Source organism: Scomber scombrus, unplaced genomic scaffold (genome assembly GCF_963691925.1).
Source record: "Scomber scombrus unplaced genomic scaffold, fScoSco1.1 SCAFFOLD_337, whole genome shotgun sequence".
Classification (NCBI taxonomy): Eukaryota; Metazoa; Chordata; class Actinopteri; order Scombriformes; family Scombridae; genus Scomber; species Scomber scombrus.
Genome location: NW_026910236.1, coordinates 5,001 through 29,136, shown reverse-complemented (window position 1 = coordinate 29,136; position 24,136 = coordinate 5,001). Strand labels below are relative to the sequence as shown.

The following is a 24,136-nucleotide window of genomic DNA, read 5'->3' as shown; positions in this document are numbered from 1 at the left end:
TCCCTTCCTTCCTTCTTCCCTCCCTCCTTTCCTTCCTTCTTCCTCCTTTCCTTCCTCCCTTTCTTCCTTCTTCCTCCTTTCCTTCCTTGACTCGAGGACAACAGGAGGGTTAAAACGAAACATATTTATTAACACTCTCTTTCCTTCCAGGTGAGGTCTTTGTCCCGCCCACTTTGGCCCCTGAACCAATCAGCACTGGCGAGTGTTTACCTAATTATGGCATCGACTACACTGGCGACCTGGCTGTTACCATGGGAGGCCACACCTGTCTGAAGTGGGCATCAGCAGAGGCTAAGGCCCTCAGCAAGGACAAGGAGTTCATCCCCGAGGTCGCTCTGCCGGGGAACAAGTGTCGTAACCCTGACAACGACCCCGAGGGCCCCCTGGTGCTACGTGAACATTTATGGAAATGTGACACTGGACTACTGTGACCTGGATCTGTGTGGTAAATATTACAAGTACCAGCACTACTGCAGATTGTGATACTGTGCCCGCCTCTTACCTGTCTCTCTCTTCACCTGTCTGTCTCCCAGAGGAACAGCTGCTCGAAGACTCGCTGATAACAGAGACCGGAGGCAGGGAGCGCTCCGTCCTGGTACCCGCCAAGAAAATCTTTTTCAATCCTCGCACCTTTGGAGAGGAGAGAGCGGTAAGTCCCTCCCCCCCTGCTGCTGCTTGGCCTCTCATTGGTCCATCACAACCAGGCGGGGAGTTCTGGTCCTCTGAAATGAGGCCAACGCGGAAGTAACTTAAAACTGCATTCTATCAAAAGGCCACCAGGGGGCGACCGTTTTGGTGTCAAAAGGACTTCCGTCTCTATACAAGTCAATGGAGAATTCACCAACTTCTCACTTGATTTCTAACCTCAGTAAACGTTTTCAAAATGTGTTTATGGTCTCAATCGCTAGTTTAAAGCCTTCTTCAATGCAGTATGATGTTCATTTGGGACATTTTGGCCTCCCTGATTTTATATGTGACGATAAAGCAGGGTATGCATTAGGGCGTGGCTACGTGGTGATTGACAGGTTGATTGGTTCACAGGATCAGGAGGGCGCCTCATGCTCCTCCTGATGCCCATATAAGTAGAATCCCTGTTTTTATTTTTCCCAGCATGCACCTGTAATGTTCAAGATGGCGCTGCTCAGATCCGATACTATTGGCCTCCGAGCAGCAGTCCACAAACCAATGGGTGACATCACGGATGTTACGTCCATTTCTTATATACAGTCTATGATCACAACACACACCATCACATCGTCCGTTAACAATACGATACTCCTGCTCAATGACTGATTATCTAACTAACTGGTGAATGTCCTGGTTAAGTGAAAGTGTGACAACTCAATATCTCTCTAAGAAGCACTGGAAACTGGCTTACTGACTGATGAAGACTTTACTGACTGGTTAACAGGTTTAATAACTGATCAACTCATTGACTGACTGGCTGGTTAATGCTGTGATGATAAAAGTGACTCATTACTGACTGTTTACCAGGCGTATTGACTGGCTGGTTAACTGATTGATTGGTTTACCGCCCGGTTGATTGATTGTTTGGTTTACCGCCCGGTTGTGTTTCAGTGTGTGGAGTTCGCCCCCCTGTTCGAGAGTCAGGGCAAAAAAGGACAAGAAGGAGGAGGAGCTGTTGGAGTCGTACAGAGAACAACGCATCGTCGGGGGTGACGACGCTGACGTGGCCTCAGCGCCATGGTAACCACACTTAACCCTCCTGGTGTCCTCGGGTCAAGGAAGGAGGGAAGAAGGGAGGAAGGAAGAAAGAAGGAAAGGAGGGAAGGAAGGGAGGGAAAGGAAAGAAGGACGGAGGGAGAGAGAAAGGAAAAGAGGAAGGGAGGAAGGAAGGAAAGAAGGACAGAGAAAAGAACGAAGGGAAGAAGGTAGGGGGAGGAAAGAAGGAAGGAAGGGAGGAGAGGAAAGGAGGAAGGAAGGAGGGAAGGAAAAGAAGGAGGGAGGGAGGAAGGGACAGAAGGAAGGAAGAAAGGGAGATGGAGGAAGGAAAGAAAGAGAGGAGGGAGGGAGGAAGGACAGACGGAAGTTATGATGTTACCACCCTATGTTCCTTCCATCCTTCCTCCCTCCTTTCCTCCCTCCTATGTGTCTGTTATGATGCTACCACCCAGTGTTAGACCCCTCCTGTGTACTGACTAACCTGATGTATCTGCAGGCAGGTGATGTTGTATAAGCGCAGTCCTCAGGAGCTGCTGTGTGGAGCGAGCCTCATCAGTGACCAGTGGATTCCTCACCGCTGCTCACTGCATCCTCTACCCCGCCCTGGAACAAGAACTTCACCACCAACGACATCCTGGTCCGCCTGGGAAAACACAACAGGGCCAAGTAAGACTTCCTCCTGTTCCTAGTGATGGACCCCGTCTGTTATGACTGTTCCTTCCTTCCTCCTTTCCTTCCTTACTTCGTCCGTCCTTCCTCCCTCTTTCCTCCCTTCCTTCTTTCCTCCCTCCAATCTCTCTTTCTTTCCTTCCTCTCTCTTTCCTCCCTTCCTTCTGTCCTTCTTCCCTCCTTCCTTCCTTCCTTCCTTCCTCTCTCTTTCCTCCCTTCCTTCTTTCCTTCCTCCATCCCCCTTTCTTCCTTCCTTCTATCCTTCCTATTCTCTCTCCCCTCCCTCTTTCCTTCCTTCCTTCCTTCCCTTCCTTCCTTCTTCCTTCCTCCCTTCCTTTCTTCCTTCTTCCATCATCCCTTCCTTCCATCCTTCCTCCCTAATTTCCTTCTTTCTTCCTCCCTTCCTTCCTTCTTCCTCCCTCCCTTCCTTCCTCCCTCCTTTCCTTCCTTCCTCCTCCTTTTCTTCCTTCATCCTCCCTTCCTTCCATCCTTCCTCCCTAATTTCCTTCTTTCTTCCTTCCTTCCTTCTTCCTCCCTGCCTTGTTCCTCCCTTCCTATTTCTTCCTCCCTTCTTTTCTTCCTTCCTCCCTCCCTCCCTCCCTTCCTTCCATCCTTCCCTCCCTCCCTCCTTTCCTCCCTTCCTCCCTTCCCTCGAGGACAACAGGAGGGCTAATAGATGAGAATCATATGTTATTTGTATTGTTCTCCAGGTTTGAACGAGGCACTGAGAAGATCGTAGCGATCGATGAGATCATCGTTCATCCTAAATACAACTGGAGGGAGAATCTGAACCGTGACATCGCTCTGCTGCACATGAGACGGCCAATCGTATTCAGCGATGAGATTCACCCGGTCTGCCTGCCCAGCAAGAAGGTCGCCAAAACGTAAGAAGCTAACTAAGACTTCCGCCTGTTAAACGCAGTCTGCATGTATGTAGTTATAGTGTGGAGATATTGGTGTGTTCAGATAGTCACAAGAACTACAAAAACTATGAAAACTCAGAGATATATGAACAATATTAGAAGATATTAGAAATCTATTGGTGCTCTCAAACTGATGATTTCATCAGTTAACAGGATTGAGATGAAAAGGAATCAGTTTATTCAGGTTTAACCCTCATGTTGTCCTCCCTTCCCCTTTCCTTCCACCCTTCCTTCCTTACTCCTTTCCTTCCTTCCTTCCTTCCTCCTTACTCCTTTCCTTCTCTCCTTCCTCTTTTCCCCCCTCCATCCTTACTCCTTTCCTTCCTTCCACCCTTCCTTCTCTCCTTACTTTCTTCCTCTTTTCCTCCCTCCCTCCTTACTGCTTTCCTCCCTTCCTCTTTTCCTCCCTCCCTCCTTACTCCTTTCCTTCCTTCCTCCCTCTTTTCCTCCATCCCTCCTTACTCCTTTCCTTCCTTCCTTCCTCCCTTCCTCTTTTCCTCCCTCCCTCCTTACTTTCCTTCATTTCTTCTTTCCTTCCTTCCTCTTTTCCTCATCCCTCCTTACTCCTTTCCTTCCTTCCTCCCTCTTTTCCTCCATCCCTCCTTACTCCTTTCCTTCCTTCCTTCCTCCCTTCCTCTTTTCCTCCCTCCCTCCTTACTTTCCTTCATTTCTTCTTTCCTTCCTTCCTCTTTTCCTCATCCCTCCTTACTCCTTTCCTTCCTTCCTCCCTCTTTTCCTCCATCCCTCCGTACTCCTTTCCTTCCTTCCTTCTTTCCTCCATCCCTCCTTCCTCCCTTCCTTCCTCCCTCCCTTCCTCCCTCCCTCTCTTGACCTGAGGACAACAGGAGGCTTAATGAACTCATGAATAAACACTTCAGACCTTTAGAAACGTCCAGCTCAGATATTTTGAAGCCTGCTGATTGTGTTTCTCTCTGTTAGTCTGATGACTGAGGGCTATAAGGGTCGAGTTACCGGCTGGGTTAGGGTTAGGGTTAGGTATATATATTGCATTATATTATAAACTGTGTTTCTCTCCGTTAGTCTGATGACTGAAGGCTATAAGGGTCGAGTTACCGGCTGGGGGAACCTGAAGGAAACCTGGAACCCGTCAGCGAGGAACCTCCCGACGGTCCTGCAGCAGATCCATCTACCCATCGTAGAACAGGACACCTGCAGGAGCTCCACACAGGTCAAGATCACCGACAACATGTTCTGTGCTGGTAAGGTTTTATGATTTCTACCGTTAGCATGTAGGACAGAGTTTAAAGGTTTATTAATAACATGAGGATCCATAAAGGTTTATTTATAACGTGATGATCCATAAAGGTTTATTTATAACATGAGGATCCATAAAGGTTTATTAATAACGTGATGATCCATAAAGGTTTATTAATAACGTGATGATCCATAAAGGTTTATTTATAACGTGATGATCCATAAAGGTTTATTTATAACATGAGGATCCATAAAGGTTCATTTATAACATGATGAGGATCTATAAAGGTTTATTTATAACGTGAGGATCCATAAAGGTTTATTTATAACATGAGGATCCATAAAGGTTCATTTATAATATGAGGATCCATAAAGGTTTATTTATAACGTGAGGATCCATAAAGGTTCATTTATAACGTGATGAGGATCCATAAAGGTTCATTTATAACGTGAGGATCCATAAAGGTTTATTTATAACGTGAGGATCCATAAAGGTTTATTTATAACGTGATGAGGATCCATAAAGGTTTATTAATAACATGAGGATCCATAAAGGTTTATTTATAACATGATGAGGATCCATAAAGGTTCATTTATAACATGATGATCCATAAAGGTTTATTTATAACATGATGAGGATCTATAAAGGTTCATTTATAACGTGAGGATCCATAAAGGTTTATTTATAACGTGATGAGGATCCATAAAGGTTTATTTATAACGTGATGAGGATCCATAAAGGTTTATTTATAACATGAGGATCCATAAAGGTTTATTTATAACATGATGATCCATAAAGGTTTATTTATAACGTGAGGATCTATAAAGGTTTATTAATAACATGAGGATCCATAAAGGTTTATTAATAACATGAGGATCCATAAAGGTTTATTTATAACATGAGGATCCATAAAGGTTTATTAATAACATGAGGATCCATAAAGGTTTATTAATAACATGAGGATCCATAAAGGTTTATTTATAACATGAGGATCCATAAAGGTTTATTTATAACATGAGGATCTAATAAAGGTTTATTTATAACGTGATGAGGATCCATAAAGGTTTATTTATAACGTGAGGATCCATAAAGGTTTATTTATAACATGAGGATCTAATAAAGGTTTATTTATAACGTGATGAGGATCCATAAAGGTTTATTTATAACGTGATGAGGATCCATAAAGGTTTATTTATAACGTGATGAGGATCCATAAAGGTTTATTTATAACGTGATGAGGATCCATAAAGGTTTATTTATAACGTGATGATCTATAAAGGTTTATTTATAACGTGATGAGGATCCATAAAGGTTTATTTATAACGTGAGGATCCATAAAGGTTTATTTATAACGTGATGAGGATCCATAAAGGTTTATTTATAACGTGATGATCTATAAAGGTTTATTTATAACGTGATGAGGATCCATAAAGGTTTATTTATAACGTGATGATCTTCTATAACGCAGGTTATAAACCGGAGGATTCCAAGCGTGGAGACGCCTGCGAGGGAGACAGCGGAGGACCGTTTGTGATGAAGGTGAGAAGATGAAGAACCGCTCCGACAGATATCGGTTTAACTACCGGTGTCGTCAAATTAACCCCGTCTGTCCTTCCTCTTTTCCTTCTTTCCTCCCTCCCTCCTTGTCTCTTTCTTTCCTCCCCCCTACCTTCTTTCCTTCCTCCCTTCCTTCTTTTCTCCCTTCCTTCCTCTTTCCTTTCTCCCTCCCTCCTTCCTTCTTTCCTCCGTCCTTCCTTCCTCCCTTCCTTCTTTCCTCCCTTCCTCTTTTCATTTCTCCCTCCCTCCTCCCTTTTTCCCTTCCTTCTTTCCTTTCCTCCCCCCTACCTTCCTTCCTTCTTTCCTCTTTTCCATTCTCCCTCACTCCTCCCTTCCTCCTTTCCCCCCTACCTTCCTCCCTCCCTTCCTTCCTCCCTCCCTCCTTTCCTCCCTCCCTTCCTCCCTCCTTTCCTCCCTCCCTCCTTTCCCCCCTACCTTCCTCCCTCCTTTCCTCCCTCCCTCCCTCCCTCCTTTCCTTCCTCCCTTCCTCCCTCCTTTCCTTCCTCCCTTCCTCCCTCCTTTCCTCCCTCCCTTCCTCCCTCCTTTCCTTCCTCCTTTTCCTTTTCCATTCTCCCTCACTCCTCCCTTCCTCCTTTCCCCCCTACCTTCCTCCCTCCCTCCCTTCCTCCTTTCCCCCCTACCTTACTCCCTCCCTCCCTTCCTCCCTCCTTTCCTTCCTTCCTCCCTCCTTTCCTCCCTCCCTCCCTTCCTCCCTCCTTTCCTCCCTCCCTCCCTTCCTCCCTCCCCTCGAGGACCCCAGCAGGGTTAAATGATGTGTTTTTGTGTGCAGTACCCAGCAGAGAACCGCTGGTATCAGATGGGCATCGTGTCGTGGGGCGAAGGCTGCGACCGCGACGGAAAGTACGGCTTCTACACTCATCTGTTCAGGATGAGCCGGTGGATGAAAAAAGTTATCGAAAGATCGGGAGCGGACGACGACTAGACGACATCCATCGTTTCCTGTTCTGCCTTCCGAGCGAGATAATGCCAATAAAGTTTGTTAACATCGGTTCATGAATTCATTTCCTCACATCAGCACATTTCACACAGCAGCTTTTATATGTAAACAATCTCCATCGCCATGGCAACACAAATACTGATGTCACATAATCAGATACAAGAAAAAATAACAGAGATTTTTCTACATTTTTTACACTTTGTGAGAATCATGACACGTCGATGACATCATCAAATAGATTAAACATATAAAAAATAAATCCTCCGTGTGTGAGGGGGGGCGGAGTCAAACTATCAAGGGGGCGGGGCCAGACTATCAAGGGGGCGGAGCCAAACTATCCTGTTCATCACTTACGACTGATTCAAAGTTACTTCAATCACCAGTTATCAGTTTTCATCAAGATTCAAGAGACATGGATGGATCTGGAGGAAGGAGAGATGGAAGGAAGGAAGGAAGGAATGATGGAAGGACGGAAGGAAAGAAGGAAGGAAGGAAGGAAAGAAGGAAGGAAAGATGGAAATAAGGAAAGATGGAAATAAGGAAGGAAGGAAGGAAAGATGGAAGGATGAAGGAAGGAGAGATGGAAGAAAGGAAGGAAGGAATGATGGAAGGAAGGAAGGAATGATGGAAGGAAGGAATGATGGAAGGAAGGAAGTAAGGAGGAAGGAAGGAAAGATGGAAGGAAGGTAGGAATGATGGAAGGACGGAAGGAAAGAAGGAAGGAAGGAAAGAAGGAAGGAAAGATGGAAATAAGGAAAGATGGAAATAAGGAAGGAAGGAAGGAAAGATGGAAGGATGGAAGGAAGGAAAGATGGAAGGAAGGAAAGGAAGGAAAGAAGAAAAGGAGGGAGGGAGGAAGGAAGGGAGGAAAGGAAGGAAGGGAGGGAGAAAGGAAGGGAGGAAGGAAGGGAAGGAAGGAAGGGAGTGAGGGAGGAAGGTGAAAATGATGAAAATCAAACAGCAAAGTTTCACATTGCAGAATCTGGAATGAATTTATAAAGTTTAAATAATAAGGTCGATGATCAGAAGTGTCGTTAATCGTTTCGGCGCCACATTCAAATACGTTTCTGAGGATATTTACAGAAACACTTCCTCCTCAAACTGAAACAAGTCAAAAACAATCTCAGGAACAACATATTTTAACTTCACCAAACACAAAAACATCTTTATGATACTTTTAAACAGACATGAAGCTCAGACAGGAAGTTCACGAGGCATCACTTCCTGTCTGCAGCCCGGCGTCGGCGCCGCTGCTCCGGTGGTCAGCAGGTGTCTGTTCAGGTGAGTTTTTCGGGTGTAGCTCTTTGGACAGAACACACAGGCGTAGGGACGGATGTTGTTATGAGACAACATGTGTTTATTCAGATCAAACTTCCTCCGTAAACATTTACCGCACTCAGGACACGAGAACGGCTTCTCACCTGCAACACAGAGAACTATTGATTATTGATCGGCTCTCCAACTCAGTCTGTTCCTCCAGTGGGATTTTATGAACTGTTCCTTCTTTCCTCCCTTCCTCTTTTCCTTTCTCCATCCTCCATTCCTTCCTTCCTTCCTTCCTCACTCCTTCTCTCTTCCTCCTTCCTTCTTTCCTTCCCTCCTTCCTGTCTTCCTTCCATCCTCCCTCCTTCTTTCCTTCCTTCCTACCTTCTTCCCTTCCTTCTTTCCTCTTTTCCTTTCTCCCTCTCCCTTCCTCTTTTCCTTTCTCCCTCCCTCCCTCCTTCCTTCCTTCCTTCTTTCCTCCGTCTATCCTGCCTTCCTTTCCTTCCTCCCTTCCTTTTTTCCTTTCCTCCCTTCTATCGTCCCTCCCTCCTCCCTTCCTTCCTTCCATCTGTCTTTCCTCCCTCCCTCCCTCCTTCTCTCTTTCTTTCCTCCCTTCCTTCCTTCCTTCCTTCCTCCCTCCCAAAGTAGAAGCTTTGGTAAAACGTACCGGTGTGAATCCTCCGGTGTTCGGTCAGGTGACAGGAAATGGAGAAAGCTTTGCCGCAGTCCTGACAGCTGTAGGGTCGTTCTCCTGTGTGCGTCCTCATGTGTTTCTGCAGGTCTCCTCCGGACGGCCAACCCTTCCCGCACACCGTGCACACGTACGGCCGCTCCCCGGTGTGCCGCCGCACGTGCACGTTGAGTCCGGCGAGCGCGGTGAAGTCTTTGGGGCAGTAGGGGCAGCGGTAGGGTCTCTCCCCCGTGTGCCTCCTCAGGTGACCCTCCAGACCGTCGCGGGTCTTGAAGCGTTTGCCGCACTGAGGACACAGGAAGCGGCTCTCGCTCAGGTGGCTGGCCCGGTGAGCGTTCAGCCCGGTCAGAGAGCTGTACGTCTTACTGCACTTATCACACTGGTAGGAGCGGAAAGTGTGAGTTCGCTGGTGGATACGAAGCTGAGTCACTCCTGAAGAGACAAAGGTCAGTTATTAAAGATGACGTCATAACAACAAGTTTAACCCTCCTGTTGTCCTTAGGTCAAGGAAGGAAGGAAAGATGGAAGGAAGGAAGGATGGAAGGAAGGAAAGATGGAAAAAAGGAAGCAAGGAATGATGGAAGGAAGGAAGGGAGGAAAGGAAAGAAGGAAGGATGGAAGGAAGGAAATATGGAAGGAATGAAGGAAGGAAGGAAGCAATGGAGGAAGGAATGATGGAAGGAAGGAAGAAAAGGAGGGAGGAAGTAGGAAGGGAGGAAGGAAAGGAAGGAAGGAGGGAAGGAAAGAAGGAGAAAAAGGAAGGAAGGAAGGAAGGAACGAAAGAAGGAACAGTCAAAACAGACCAGTCCTTCCCTCCCTCCTTCTCTCTTCCTTTCCTCCCCTCTTTGTCCCTTCCTCTTTTCCTTTCTCCCTTCCTCCCTCGTTCCTTCCTTCCTTTCCTTCCTTCCTTGACTCGAGGACAACAGCAGGGTTAAGTGAAAGCAGACTAAATGGAGCAGAGCTGTAGAGGCCAGTAAAGGACTGAGGAGAGCAGCTCAGGTGTGGAGGTCTACCTGAGAAGCTTTGGTCACAGAACCGGCAGTTATAGGCGGGTTCTGCTCCCTCCACCGAGTGGGTCTGCAGGTGTCTGAGCAGCTGCGTCTGCGAGCTGAACGTCTGCTCACACACTGTGCAGGTGAGGTCCGGCACCCGGTGCTGCAGGCGGTGGGCGTCTCTCTCTTTGGCCGAATCAAACGCCTTGTTGCAGCGGCTGCAGGTGAACCCGTCCTTGTCCAGGTGCGTCTGCTTGTGATTGGTCAGGCTGGACAGGTGCTGGAACTCCTTGTCGCACTGGGTGCACCGGTAGACGGGTCGGGCCCGGTGGGTGCGCTGGTGAGACAGCAGCTCTGCTTTGGTCCTGAACCCGGCGTTACACTGGAAGCAGGAGTAGGACCTGGGGGGGCGGGGCTGGGGGGGGCGGGGGCTCCTGCTCCTGACTCTGCAGGTTCGTGGTTCCCGACGTCGTCAACGCCGAGCCGCACGACTTATTGGTCCGAAGGTGACGGATCACCTGGAGACGGCAAACTCATCAGCTGATTGGACGGTTTCAATAAATCCCTACAACTGGTTATACAGTACTAATACTACTAACTAGTACTAGTACTACTGATAATACTACTACTACTGCTACAAATACTACTACTACTACTTCTACTCCTGCAGTGTTGTGCAGACGGAGGCGAGCGTACTGACCTGAGAGCGGTAGATGAAACACTTTTTACACTGAGGACACTTGTGAGCCACCCGCAGTGAATTATGGGAAATGCTGAACAGACCGTTACCGGCGGCTTTGGGCTGCGACGGATCTGATTGGTCGACTGTGAAAGAAAAGGGCGGGACTTAAAAAAGGAGCAGAAGGAAACATGTCAACAGCAACAGATCAGTGAGAGGAAATAAATACATGTGCTGCAGTACCGTCAGCTGCAGGCAGGGGGAACTGTTCTCCACTCTAACACACCTGGTTATTATTATTAACTCCTTATTATATATCGAGGGTTTGATAAAGAGTTAATAACTAATAATAACTGATTATTGATTACTGTGAGACTGAAAAAAACTTTATTTCTGTTTTTTTTTAGTATATCAATAAAGGTTTATTGTTGATGAACAGCAGAAATATATAATTAGCACATTAAGTACAAAATTATTGACTTTTAAGACCTTTTTAAAACCTGAATAAATATAATTAAACTCTAATTTAATGTCTTAACTCCTAAAGTTCTGTGGGGAGCCTGGATCAGTGTGTGTGTGTGTGTCTCTGTCTGTGTGTGTGTGTGTGTGTGTGTGTGTGTGTGTGTGTGTGTGTCTCTGTCTGTGTGTGTCTGTGTGTGTGTGTGTGTGTGTGTGTGTGTCTCTGTCTGTGTGTGTGTGTGTCTCTGTCTGTGTGTGTGTGTGTGTGTGTGCATGTGTGCGTGTGCGTGTGTGTGTGTGTGTGTGTGTGTGTGTGTGTGTGTGTGCGTGTCTGTCTCTGTGTGTGTGTGTGTGTGTGTGTGTGTGTGTGTGTGTGCGTGTGTGCGTGTGTGTGTGTGTGTGTGTGCGTGTGTGCGTGTGTGTGTGTGTGTGTGTGTGTGTGTGTGTGTGTTTACCTGATTGGTCTGCTGTGTTTCCAGGTGATTCCTTCACTCTGACAGGAAACAGATACATATTATAAACAGGTATGATGTCAGTTTTAATCTGGAGAGAAGAAGAAGAAGAAGAGGAAGAGGAGGAGGAGGAGGAAGAAGAGTGTCTCACCTGTCCTCGTCCAGGATCACAGGTGTGACATCACCTTCGTCGCTGGATCCTGCTGAACCCTGATTGGACGCTTCCTGCTCGACCTGTGACATCACCTCACCAATCACAGGCTCCTCCTGCTGCTCTTCATCCTCCTCCTCCTCCTCTTCATCCTGCTCTTCCTCCTCCTGCTCTTCCTCCTCCTGCTCTTCCTCCTCCTCTTCCTCCTGTTCCTGTTCGTCCTCCGTCATCAACCACCACCTCCTCCTTCACCAGCTCCACGTCAGGCTGGACCGGAGGATCTGATTGGACGTCTGCGTCGGTCGGAGGAGGAGGAGGAGGAGGGTCGGGATTGGCCGGTTTAGAGAAGAGGGGGTGGGACAGGCGGAGATGAGGACGTTCTCTGTGTCACAACCCACTGAGGGAAAAATAAGAAGAGAGATTAAACACATATTCTGTTGATGTTTGCAGGAAGGTGGGACTCAATATGGAGAACACACACATGACTCATCAGAGGTGTGTGTAGTGGACCATGAACCAATCAGCTCAGAGAGGAGACAGAGACCTAAAAGCTCTGAGCCTGTTTATAAAGGAGCATTCACACCAATCCAGCTGTTGATCATCTCTCCTAATGAGCCGAGGATGAACACACCTGTATTAATGAGCCGAGGATGAACACACCTGTATTAATGAGCAGCTGTTATTCTAAACCTCAACCTGGTTTAGTTCTGTACAGTTTAACCCTTAACATACTGTTCATATTCTATCTTCCTTCTTTCCTCCGTCCGTCCTCCCTCCTTTCCTTCCTTCTGTTTCCAATTAACCCTCCTGTTGTCCTCGAGTCAAGGAAGGAAGGGGAGGAACAAGGAAGGAAGGGAGGAAAGGAAATAAGGAAGGGAGGAAGGAAAGGAAGGAAGGGAGGAAAGGAAAGAAGGAAGGGAGGAAGGAAATGAAGGAAAGAAGGACAGAGGAAAGAAGGAAGGGAGGACAGTAGTGGGGAGGAAAGAAAGAGAGAAGGAGGGAGGAGGAAGGAAGGAAGAAGGAAGGATAGGAGGGAGGAAGGAAGGAGGGAAGGAAGGAGGGAAGGAAATAAGGAAGGGAGGAAGGAAAGGAAGGAAGGAAGGACAGAGGAAAGAAGGAAGGGAGGAAGGTAGGGGGGGGAAAGAAAGAGAGAAGGAGGGAGGGAGGAAGGGAGGAGGGAAGGAAAGAAGGAGGGAGGGAGGGAGGGAGGAAGGACATAAGGAAGGAAGAAAGGGGGATGGAGGAAGGAAAGAAGGAAGGGAGGAAAGAGAGAGGGAGGAAAGAGAGAGAAGGAGGGAGGGAGGGAGGAAGGACATAAGGAAGGAAGAAAGGGGGATGGAGGGAGGAAAGAGAGAGAAGGAGGGAGGAAAGAGAGAGGGAGGAAAGAGAGAGAAGGAGGGAGGGAGGAGCAGCCTGGTGTGATGTAGCACCTGTGGTTGTTGCCTGTCCCAGCAGACAGCTCTGATTGGTCAGCATCTCCCTTAGCTCCGCCCTCTCCGCCTCCTGCAGACAGTCCTCCAGACCACCGGGGGCAGCGTGCAGCCAGGAAGCAGCCTGAAGGACAACATGTGAGAGGATGTTACCTGAGGGACTCACCTGAGACCTCCAACCATGCAGCCCATGGGCCAGAACCGGCCCGCCAAGGGGTCATATCCGGCCCACTTTCCTTCCTGTCTTCTTTTCTTTTCTTTCTTTCTTTCTTTCTTTCTTTCTTTCTTTCTTTCTTTCTTTCTTTCTTTCTTTCCTTCCTTCCTTCCTTCCTTCCTTCCTTCCTTCCTTCCTTCCTTCCTTCCTTCCTTCCTTCCTTCCTGTCTTATTTTCCTTTCATCCTTCTTTCCTTTCTTCCTCTCTCCCTTTCTTCCATCTCTCTTTCCTGTCTTCTTTTCCTTTCTTTGGTTCGTCTGTCCGTCCGTCCGTCCGTCCGTCCTTCCTTCCTTCCTTCCTTCCTTCTTGTCTAATTTTCCTTTCATCCACCTTTCCTTCCTTCCTTCCTCCCTTTCTTTCATCTTTCCTTCCTGTCTTCTTTTCCTTTGCTAGATTCTTTCGTCCTTCCTTTTTTCTTTCTTTCTTCCTTCCTTCCTTCCCTCTTGTCTTATTTTCCTTTCTTACATCTTTCCTTCCTGTCTTCTTTTCCTTTGTTCCTTCATTCTTTCTTTCTTTCTTTCTGTATTAAATTGATCATGTGACTGAGTGACCAACCTGTCTGAGGTCGGGAACAGGAAACAGCTGATCGATCCTGGACAGGAAGTCAGATATGAGCGACTGCAGCGCCGAGTCGAAGCCGTGGTCGAAAACGTCCTGCGAGCAGAAACACGGCTCAGGTTACGGTTAGCGTTGCCACGGTAACGAGGTTCATGTTGTTGTAGTAGCGGCACTGACCTGCAGGAGGCGACGTCGCTCCGCCGGATTCAGTTTGTTGTTCAGACTCAAAAACGCTGAACAGCTTTCATCAAGCTGAGGGTCAGTCTGAGAGACACACACACACACACACACACACACACACACACACACACACACACACACACACACACACACACACACACACACAGACAGAGACACACACACAGAGAGAGAGACACACACACACAGAGACAGAGACGCACACACACACAGAGACACACACACACACACACACAGAGACAGAGACACACACACACACACACAGAGACAGAGACACACACACACACACACAGACAAATTAGAAACACACACCATATTTTAATAAAACTGTAACTTATTGTTTTTAAAGATCATTTTATTGATTATTTTGTCTCTAAAATGTTAAAATAAGTAAATAAATGAAATGTTCAGTTAGTTAAAATGATTCAGTCTTTGGTGTCTCACCGTTGTCATGGAGATGGAGCGGATCCGGTCCAGGTGAGCGTTGGCGGCCTGGTTGGGGTCACATAGGGTCACCTGCAGGTCAACATTAAATTACTCATTATTATAAAACATGTTTAAACACACACACACACACACACACACACACACACACACACACAGTAACACACACACACACACACACACACATTAGAAACACACACACACACATTAAACTCACCTTTGCTCTGAGCGCCAGCAGCAGCACGCTCCTCTGTCTGTCCGTCAGCAGCTGCGGGACGGCTTCCGTAACCACGGCAACGAAGTCCTCCAGCATCCCATAATGCTTGACGCTCCGCTGCTGCCCCACCTGCCACATGGCCGCCGTCAGCAGGCGCAGAGGAGGCACGAGGAGGCGCAGGGAGGAGAGGGGGGGTGGGGCGTCTGCGGAGGGAGGGAGACGCTTTATTAACAATCAATAATCAATAATCAATTATTAATAATAAATGCTCTATTAAACTGTATTTGGAGTTTCTTGCATTAATAAAGAGGAAAGTTTGACACACACACTCCCTCATTTATTTCCTTCTTTCCTTCCTACCTTTCCTTCCCTCTTTGCTCCCTCCCTTCCTTCTGGGAGTAGCTTCTATCTTTCCTTCCTTCCTTCCTTCCTCCCTTCCTTCCTTCCTCCCTTTCTTCCTTCCTTCCTCCCTTCTGAGAGTAGCTTCTATCTTTCCTTCCTTCCTTCCTTCCCTCCCTTCCTTCCTTCTGAGAGTAGCTTCTATCTTTCCTTCCTTCCTTCCTTCCTTCCTTCCTTCCTTCCTTCCTTCCTTCCTCCCTTTCTTCCCTCCCTTCCTTCCTTCCTTCTGAGAGTAGCTTCTATCTGCGCACTAAATATGTTCAGATTGTGACATTTTTAATGTATTTATAATAAAACAATCACAGTTTGATGTGTTATTTATGAGCCGAATTAAACTTCAACCACAGACACGTCATAATAAATGTAGAGATGTTAAATTTAAACATGCATAATCACAATAAGCTGAATTATATTAAAAGTTATAATACATTAAATGGAGTTTGGTTAGTAATGGTTGCAGGTTAATTATCCAGATAAATTAGAGACAAACCTTCATTAAAACACAGGAAACAGAAGCATAAATAACATCCTCACATACCCATCGTGCTCATGTATTAATGCAGTCTGGGTTGTTGTTGTATTCTTCTGCAGCTCTGTGTTAAAGTCCCAGTTAGCAGTGAAGCTAACAGCTAGCAGCAGCTCCGACGCACCGGACGTAAAAAAAACTACAAATCGAACACATCCGCCTGCGCATGCGCGTAAGGGTTTGTTTATGTTCTCACTCAGGTAAGATAATAAAGATAAAACACAAACTTTACATTAATATTAGCAGCGTTAGGAAGGTTAATGTGGAAATGTAGTAAGTAATAGATTACTAGTTACTCTATTTAAAATGTAATAAGTTATGTTAATATTTAATTTACTTCATTTAACTTATTTATACTTTATTATTATACTTTATTACTTTGTTTAAGGAGGTTTTCAGTCTTAAAAATGGACCAAAAAGCATAAAAAACACAAACTTTATACCTTTAAGCAGCTTTAATCTTATTAATGTGAAAAGAAAATTAATATATAAATGACAGGAAAGTAATTTTTACTCAGTTTGTTAATTAAGAGGCTTTTCAATTTAATGTGTGTTTATTTAATTAAGATAATTAAGACATGAATGGACAGATTAAAGCACATTAATAATAATAATAATGTTATTTTAAGGATTCTTTTATTATTAATATTCATATTTTCACATTTTACAGATTTAATATGTAAATAAGTAATATTAATATTTAATTTACTTCATTTAAAGTAATATAACTTATTATGTTTTATTACTTCTCTCCCCCAAACACTGCTAATATAAGGTTAATATTAAACTATATAAGAGTTTATATGAGAGTAATCTGCTTAAACAAACAGCACAGAACTCCTCTCAGCTTCACAACATATTTATTTCACTCTTTCTTTTCTAAATGTTTAATTCTAACCTTTATTCGTCTTGGCCGCTGTGACACTGAACAGGTTTCAATGCTTGAGCCAATAAAGCTGATCTGTGTGTATTAAGCAGGTAAGAAGCTTAACATTAAGTCATTATGTGTTCTTAAAGAAGCTCTTTGTGTCTGAGTGCCAGCAGCTGAGTGTCATACATGTAAACAATGATTATTATTTATTATCTGCTTCAATAACTGAATTTATCATCAATCAGCTGAATAATGATGGATGTATGAAGCTTAACAAATAACAACAGAGATATAAGATGCACTTTATATTCACATTCATATTTATTTCTTTATCTTTGCTCTAAATGTTACCTGATTTATATTGTTTGATGTGCTGTTGACGTGTTTTATGAGCCTTGTAAGGCGCCTTTAAATATAATGCATTATTATTATTATTATTATAAAAATATATCTTTGTTTCGTAAAGACAAAACAATTTTGTATATTCATTTCACGTCTAAATTACAGTAAAGCTACAATATTCTACAGCTAAATGACTGTAAAACAATATTTAATGTCTAAATTACTGTAAAACAATATTATATGTCTAAATAACAGTATAGTGCAGAACCATTATCACAGTAATTACTTCTAATTTAACTGTTAAATCTGAATTCAATGCAGCCTGCTGTAAAAATCCAAATAATTACCCAGCATGCATTGCAACATATGTGATTACAGCAGTTTATTGTATAAAGCTGCAGATTGTTATCAGTGTTTGGTTGTAACTGTAACGTGCTTCTTATATCACTCTGTTTCATACTTATTGTAACTAACTTATTATATTTATAAAGTTTTAAATGTGTTTATTGGTTGTAAGGCTGCCAGCTCACCTGACCAGGGACACCAGGGACACCCGGTGAACAGGTGATGACATTAAAGAAGTGATGATACAGACGATCAATTATACGCCGTTAATCAGCTGTTACCTAAACGCACCTCAGTCCCACCTCTCACCTCACCTCGTGTGACACAGATACAGTAAGCCAGGTGTAATCCTCCTCCTGCTCCTCCCTCCTCCTCTTCCTCCCTCCTCCTCCTCCTCCTCCTCTTTCCTTCTGGCTGCTTCTGTTTCAGTAAATGGATTATTAGTGTTCAGCTGAGAGCAGCACAGAGAGGAGAGAGAGAGGAGACAGAAGAAAGGAGAGAGGAGAGAGAAGAGAGGAGAGAAGACAGAGAAGAAAGAGGAGAGAGAGGAGAGAGAGAGAGAGAGACGAGGAGACCAGGAGACGAGGAGAGAAGCAGTGAAAGTGGACGAATTGGAGGCTGATTTGGACTTTTTTATGATTTGTGTGCATCGATCTGAGAGGAGCAGTTACGTTGGGATTTGTGGATCTATTACTCCTTCATCCATCAAACTGTCAAACTGATGAACTCTAACTGACCCAAACTGCAGCGTAGAGAAGCTCTTTATAACTGAGAACAGTCTGGTTATATCTCACAGTATCTGAGGATTGATTTAGTGTTTATTATTCTGCAGAGTTCCTTTAAACTTCTCCTGGATTTTAATTTTTAATAATCCGTGGCGATGGATCCAGAAGAAGAAGACGTGTTTTCACAGAACCCTCTCAGAGTAGAGGAGGAGGAAGAGGAGGAGGAAGAGGAGGAGAGGCAGGAAGGAGAGGAGGAAGAGCAGGAGTTGGATGATAAGGAGGAAGAAGTTGCCCGGATCTTCAGCACCTGGATGCAGCAGTACCGAGGAGGAGGAGGAGGAGAGCAGCAGAAGAAGATAAAAGAGGAAGAGGAAGAGGAGGAAGAGGAGAAGGGAAAGGAAGAGAAGGAGGAGAAGGAGGAGAAGGAGGAGAAGGAGGCAGAGGGGAGAGCGGAGAGCAGGAGCGGATTACCAATGCCGGCTCGCTTGAGGACGGAGCGCCGAGCATCACTGCCCTGTCCAGTGAGAAGACACACCCACTTTACTACAATATACACACTTTACTGCAATATTCACACTTTACTGCAAGACACACCCACTTTACTACATGACACACCCACTTTACTACATGACACACCCACTTTACTACATAATACACACTTTACTTTAATATTCACACTTTACTGCAATATTCACACTTTACTACAATATTCACACTTTACTGCAATATACACACTTTACTGCATGACACACCCACTTTACTACATGACACACCCACTTTACTGCATGACACACCCACTTTACTGCAATATTCACACCTTACTGCAATATTCACACTTTACTACACAACACACCCACTTTATAACATAATATACCCACTTTACTAGAATATACACCCATGTTGTGGGTTAAAGACCGTCCTCTGTAAACATCACCAGAGACCTTTATGTTTATCTTCACAGAACCAGAACTGTCTGTTAGAACTGGATCTCCAACTTCTGCTGAACCTAGAACTGATAGTAGAGTTTGTTCCCTTCCTTCCTGATAGTAGAGTTTGTTTGGTTGTGAGATGTGTGTGAAGGAGCCGAGCCTGCAGCAGTTCCTCTCTGCAGCAGTCAGACCGGTCCGATCGGCTCCCAGCTTCCATTAATAGCTGCATTAACAGAGCAGGGGAGTAACGAGGGCGGCTCAGTTGGCTCAGAACTCTTTGGTCCAGTTGGGTGTTAAACAGACTCGTGGATCACTAAGGAGGCTTTTGGGGTCGTAGGCTTGTTTATTTTTGCCAGTGTTGATTGGATCTTAGGATCAGTGATTCTTAAAAGCTATTCATCGAGCCTCCTGCTGGGACTGGCACATATAACGTTGATGGTGCAGCGATTTATCAGAACATTCAGAACATTCAGAACATTTTAGGAACTTTTATTTGTAGTAAAATTGCAGGATTGTGATTTTTAAACTTCTATGAATCATATTATTCATATTTAATCATTTCACCACAGAAACAGCTTTAAATTGACCCCGTCTGTTTTGACTGTTCCTTCATTCCTTCCCTTCCTTCCTTCCTTCTTTCCTCGCTTCCTTCATTCCTTCCTTTCTCCCTTCCTTCTTTCCTTCCTCCTTGTCTTCCTCTTTTCCTTTCTCCCTCCTTCTCTCTTTCTTTCCTTCTTTCCTCTGTTCTTCCTTCCTTCCTTTCTTACCTCCCTTCCTTCTTTCCTTTCCTCCCTTCCTTCCTTCCCTCCTTCATTCCTTCCTTCCTCCCTCCTTTCCTTCCTTCTTCCTTCTTCCTTCTTCCTTCCTTCCTCCCTTCCTTGGCACAAGGACAACAGGAGGGTTAAATGTATTTTCTGAATATGAGAACCATAAAGACTCAATGTATCGTAACATGAAATGCGACAGACGTTCTGTTATTTTTTTTGACCATTTTTGGGAAAGTTTAGCACATTTAGGGTTAAACTCTTGCAGATATTGCTGATGTTTCTTGAATGTGCGTTAATTATTACGATTAACTCTGTGTGTGTGTGTGTGTGTGTGTGTGTGTGTGTGTGTGTGTGTGTGTGTGTGTGTGTGTGTCCAGGCGACTCTTTCGTCCATGCAGCTGTCTCGTCTCCACTCGTCTACTCGAGCCCCGGTCACAGCGAGGGTGCTGCTGCGCGCCTCCTCGGCCCGCCGCCTCCTGCCCTCCTCCCAGGAGCCCATCAGCCCTCCGACCCTCGAGAGGCGGCGCTCCCTCATTCCTACGATCCCTGAGGTCACGGCGCCGGAGAGGCGGGGCTTATTCAGGAGACGCAACGTCATGTCGATGGTGGGCGGAGCTTCAGATACATTCATATTGGCTCGTTGTTATTTATGCTCTTTATTTACATTTTTTCTTTATTTACGTGTGTGTGTGTGTGTGTCTGTGTGTGTGTGTGTGTGTGTGTGTCTGTGTGTGTGTCTGTGTGTGTGTGTGTCTGTGTGTGTGTGTGTGTGTGTGTGTGTGTGTGTGTGTGTGTTGCAGAGCGATGCAGACAGTGTGTGTCTGATCTGTCACAACGACTTGAATCGAGGAACCGGCGGCACGAGAGAGCTGCAGTGTACACACACCTTCCACAAAGAGGTAACACACACACACACACACACACACACACACACACACACACACACACACACACACACACACAGAGTCGGTTGGTGTAATAACGTCCTGAGGTGATGTTACTCCAGTAAAGGGAACTCTTAACAGGATGTTACCGTTGCTATGGTAACGTGTGAAGTAACAGCCACAGAGTGCTGCTTCCACAACTGCATGTTTGTTTCTATCACGTGTTTTTATTTATATCCTGGATGAAGAGCATCTGTATGATTAGGAAATATAATATTCTGTTAGTTAGTTTATTAGTTTATTAGTTCAAGGGCCACATGCAGCCCAGTATGATCTCCAGTGAGCCGGACCAGTAAAACCAGTAAAACCAGTAAAACCATCACATAATAACAGTTTGCACCATGTTTAATATTTAAATGTTTTAAATATAATCACAATATGAATATATGTAGAATTATCTTCATGGTCAGAGTGGGATAAAAACATCTGAAGCAGCAGAAGAACTGGAATAATTCATAGTTTGCAAAGTTATCCAGTGGGCCGGTTCTGGCCCGCGGACCTTATGTTTGACTCCTCTGATCTACTGGTTGATAAAAAAGGAAAATAATAATAAATAAATGTATTCTACCTTAAATGTGCGTACATCTACACTGATATCAGAATAGAATAAATACATGTTATTCTAACTGGTGTGTGTGTGTGTGTGTGTGTGTGTGTGTGTGTGTGTGTGTGTGTGTGTGTGTGTGTGTGTGTTTGTGTGTGTGTGTGTGTGTGTGTGTGTTTCTGTGTGTGTGTGTGTGTGTGTGTGTGTGTGTGTGTGTGTGTGTGTGTGTGTGTGTGTGTGTGTGTGTGTGTGTGTGTGTGTGTGTGTGTGTGTGTGTGTGCAGTGTATAGAGGAGTGGCTGTGGAGGAAACAGTCGTGTCCCACCTGTCACGTCCAGGTGTCGATGTCTCAGTCCGCCCACTGGAGCGCCACTCGGGTCAAAATCCCCTAAAGACCTGCAGTGAGGTCAGAGTGACATCATCAAACACCTGAAACCTGACACCTCAGACTGTGACATCACTGTTCAGGTTTCCTAAAAGTGAAAGCAGGGAGCGTCGGACTGTGACATCACTAAGCTGGGTCGCCTCGGTCTGTGATGTCATTACACTCCTATAACTCACCTGGAGGAGTGATGTCATCATTAGAGGCTCCTAAAGGCACAGGGGAGGGGACGGAGATGAACGTGACACCCATGAAAATATATTGATGCTTCAGTCTGAATTTATAATGAGATTTAAAAAGTTGTAAATATAATAGCCGTGTAAATATTCATTAATGGGCAATTTTAAAGCTTGTTGTGTGTGTGTGTGTGTGTGTGTGTGTGTGTGTGTGTGTGTGTATGTGTGTGTGTGTGTGTGTGTGTGTGTGTGTGTGTGTGTGTGTGTGTGTGTGTGTGTGTGTGTGTGTGTGTATAATGACTTTTAATGAAGAAGTATTTTTAATGTCTTCACTATGAATAAAAAAAACACTGGAACAATACTGTGTATTTTTTTAAATATCAAAAGTTTCTTGAATTATTATTATTATTATTATTTTCTTTTTAATTTTATTATTATTATTTGTATTATTTTATCTTCACTATTATTATTATTAGTCGTCGTAGTAGCAGTATTTATTTTTATTTTTTTAATTATTATTATTTTTTATTATTATTGTTATTATTAGTATTATATTTATCATTAATATGATTATTACTATTATTATATATATATATTTTTTTATTTTTATTTTTATTTCAATTTAATTTTTTTTAATATAATTATTTTCATTATTATATTATTATTATTTTATCATCACTATTATTATTATTAGTAGTAGTATTTTATTTTTTTAACTTCTGAATGTGACGTATTAAAGTGGAGGAAACAGCGCCCCCTCTTCTCCCATTACGGCCGGAGGCGGTACTGCAGGCGGAAGTGCTGCACCTGTTGAAGCGTCCCCGGTTCTCCTGTCGGTCGCTCCGGTCAGAAATCCTCCTCACCTGCTTCACCTGAGAGCCGCACACACCTGAGCAGCTGCTGGAGACTCACCGGGAGCTTCAGAGACCTAATGGACAAACTGAAGAGAGTACTGAGCGGACAGGATGACGGTAACACCGAGGAACCGGGGATAATGGAGGTGACGTCACCGGCTGTTGTGTTTTTAGGGTTTTATTATCACCTGTAACATCACCTGAGACTAAAACAGCTGTTTATTAGCACTGATTCACTTTAATATTCTTTTAAAAACGCTTCACTTTGTGTTTTTAGCTTCTTAACGAACCAAAAGTCTCATTAATCTTTATTTAATTAACTCAGAAACACATTTATGATTAATTAGAGAGTAATTCATGCAGAGAGGAGATGACACACAGTTAATAAACACAGCACAAACAGTAAGGAAATGTGTAACAATGCTTCAATGGTAATAAATGTTATACTGTTAGAAAGCCTGTTTATTTCCCTTTAAATGGAGACACATTAGTAATGAACATGCATTAATGAGTATCTGGGTTGATGAAGCATTGTTACACACTACCAAACACACATTAACTTACTGTTTGTGCTGTTTATTCTTCTTCTAAAGCATCTTAAACTGCTCTTTATTATTTCTCTGTTTCTCTTTTGCAAAACAAAGATGTGCAGTTAAATAAAATGTTGGAATAAACCTTTAAAACTTTGTGTTTCTGTTTTTAGGAGTATAAAGTAGATTAATGTTGTTATTCTTATTGTTTAATATTTTTATAAACCACACACGCTTTAAAGCAGGGACGTCAAACATGCGGCCCGCGGGCCAGAACCGGCCCGCCGAGGGGTTCGATCCGGCCCACTGTCCTTCCTTCCTTCTTTCCTTCCATCTTTCCTTCCTTCCCTCCTTCCATCTTTCCTTCCTTCCATGTTTCCTTTCTTCCATGTTTCCTTCATTCCCTCCTTCCTTCCTTCCAGAACTGGCCCGCTGAGGAGTCCAATCCAGCCCACTGTCCTTCCTGTGTTCTTTTCCTTCCTTCCTTCTTTCCTTCCTTCTTGTCTTCTTTTCCTTTCTCCCTTCCTTCCATCTGTCCTTGCTCCCTTACTTTCTTCCTTCCATCTTTCCTTCCTCCATATCATCCGTCCCTCCTTCCATCTGTCCTTCCTTTCTTCCTTCAATCTGTCCTTGCTCCCTTTCTTTCTTCCTTCCATCTTCCCTTCCTCTCTTCTTTTCCTTCCTTCCTTCATTTTAATGATCCGGCCCACATGAGATCAAATTGGTCTGTATGTGGCCCTGGAATGAAAATGAGTTTGACCCCTCTGCTTTAAAGTAACCTCAAATTTACATTAATTGTTCTTTTATTAACATTTAACACACTTCGAATGACTAATGAGGTTTTTAAAGGAGGATTTTTAGTCATTTATAGGATTATTTTCCTTTAATTTTACATTTATTTTCCCCTTTAAATCGACCCAAACTCTACAAACTTCTTCTTAAGTTTCAATAAAAGTAAAATAACATGATACTTTAAGTCTCTTATTTTACACACGTCATTTATTCATCTCTGTTTCATTCATTTCACTTTTCCAGCTTTATTAATTACT

The 24,136-nt window shown here is 44.3% G+C and overlaps 5 protein-coding genes across 5 annotated transcripts in view; 3 read left to right on the top strand and 2 right to left on the bottom strand.

Moving 5' to 3' along the window:
* Positions 1-113: 113 nt before the first annotated feature.
* LOC133976812 (prothrombin-like) lies at positions 114-7,057 on the top strand (the record flags this gene model as incomplete). The annotated part of the gene is given in 12 exon segments (XM_062415011.1): positions 114-380; positions 382-445; positions 534-643; positions 645-649; positions 1,579-1,707; positions 2,180-2,252; positions 2,254-2,280; positions 2,282-2,349; positions 3,063-3,236; positions 4,317-4,495; positions 5,960-6,030; positions 6,839-7,057. Coding segments are annotated over 12 exon segments (1,320 nt in total), but the record flags the coding sequence as incomplete, so codon positions are not given.
* A 615-nt stretch (positions 7,058-7,672) lies between these two features.
* Positions 7,673-11,785, bottom strand: LOC133976811 (gastrula zinc finger protein XlCGF28.1-like). The gene is made up of 6 exons (XM_062415010.1): positions 11,694-11,785; positions 11,546-11,583; positions 10,615-10,777; positions 9,974-10,398; positions 8,937-9,392; positions 7,673-8,427 (listed from the first exon to the last, which is right to left on the bottom strand). Exons 1-6 carry the CDS (start codon positions 11,783-11,785, stop codon positions 8,201-8,203), a joined length of 1,401 nt encoding a protein of 466 aa, XP_062270994.1. The 3' UTR covers positions 7,673-8,200.
* Positions 11,786-11,839: 54 nt separating this feature from the next.
* On the bottom strand, positions 11,840-15,695 carry LOC133976816 (uncharacterized). Its single transcript, XM_062415014.1, has 7 exons — positions 15,692-15,695; positions 14,755-14,957; positions 14,538-14,609; positions 14,073-14,159; positions 13,893-13,991; positions 13,124-13,247; positions 11,840-12,090 (listed from the first exon to the last, which is right to left on the bottom strand). The coding sequence occupies exons 1-7, from the start codon at positions 15,693-15,695 to the stop codon at positions 11,942-11,944; spliced, it is 738 nt and encodes a 245-aa protein (XP_062270998.1). The 3' UTR covers positions 11,840-11,941.
* Positions 15,696-18,393: 2,698 nt separating this feature from the next.
* On the top strand, positions 18,394-21,869 carry LOC133976814 (uncharacterized). The gene is made up of 4 exons (XM_062415013.1): positions 18,394-18,483; positions 20,036-20,263; positions 20,459-20,557; positions 21,430-21,869. The coding sequence occupies exons 1-4, from the start codon at positions 18,436-18,438 to the stop codon at positions 21,535-21,537; spliced, it is 483 nt and encodes a 160-aa protein (XP_062270997.1). The 5' UTR covers positions 18,394-18,435; the 3' UTR covers positions 21,538-21,869.
* Positions 21,870-22,509: 640 nt separating this feature from the next.
* Positions 22,510-24,136, top strand: part of LOC133976813 (vesicle transport protein SFT2B-like) — a 6,608-nt gene continuing 4,981 nt past the window's right edge. The window contains exon 1 of the mRNA XM_062415012.1: positions 22,510-22,703. Within this exon, the coding sequence (XP_062270996.1) occupies positions 22,635-22,703 (69 nt within the window). The 5' untranslated portion in view covers positions 22,510-22,634. The remainder of the gene's footprint in view (positions 22,704-24,136) is intronic.

Excerpts from the sequence above, each read along its gene's own strand:
- LOC133976811 (XM_062415010.1), bottom strand. The coding sequence starts at position 11,785 with ATGTCACAGGTCGAGCAGGAAGCGTCCAATCAGGGTTCAGCAGGATCC. Across the intron at positions 10,778-11,545 it reads AAACACAGCAGACCAATCAG|TCGACCAATCAGATCCGTCG; the intron begins GTAAACACACAC and ends TTTCTTTCACAG. Across the intron at positions 8,428-8,936 it reads ACACCGGAGGATTCACACCG|GTGAGAAGCCGTTCTCGTGT; the intron begins GTACGTTTTACC and ends TCTGTGTTGCAG.
- LOC133976816 (XM_062415014.1), bottom strand. Across the intron at positions 14,610-14,754 it reads TGCTGGCGCTCAGAGCAAAG|GTGACCCTATGTGACCCCAA; the intron begins GTGAGTTTAATG and ends GTTGACCTGCAG. Across the intron at positions 13,248-13,892 it reads CTGTTCCCGACCTCAGACAG|GCTGCTTCCTGGCTGCACGC; the intron begins GTTGGTCACTCA and ends GTTGTCCTTCAG.
- LOC133976814 (XM_062415013.1), top strand. The coding sequence starts at position 18,436 with ATGCCGGCTCGCTTGAGGACGGAGCGCCGAGCATCACTGCCCTGTCCA. Across the intron at positions 20,264-20,458 it reads GACGCAACGTCATGTCGATG|AGCGATGCAGACAGTGTGTG; the intron begins GTGGGCGGAGCT and ends TGTGTGTTGCAG. Across the intron at positions 20,558-21,429 it reads CACACACCTTCCACAAAGAG|TGTATAGAGGAGTGGCTGTG; the intron begins GTAACACACACA and ends GTGTGTGTGCAG.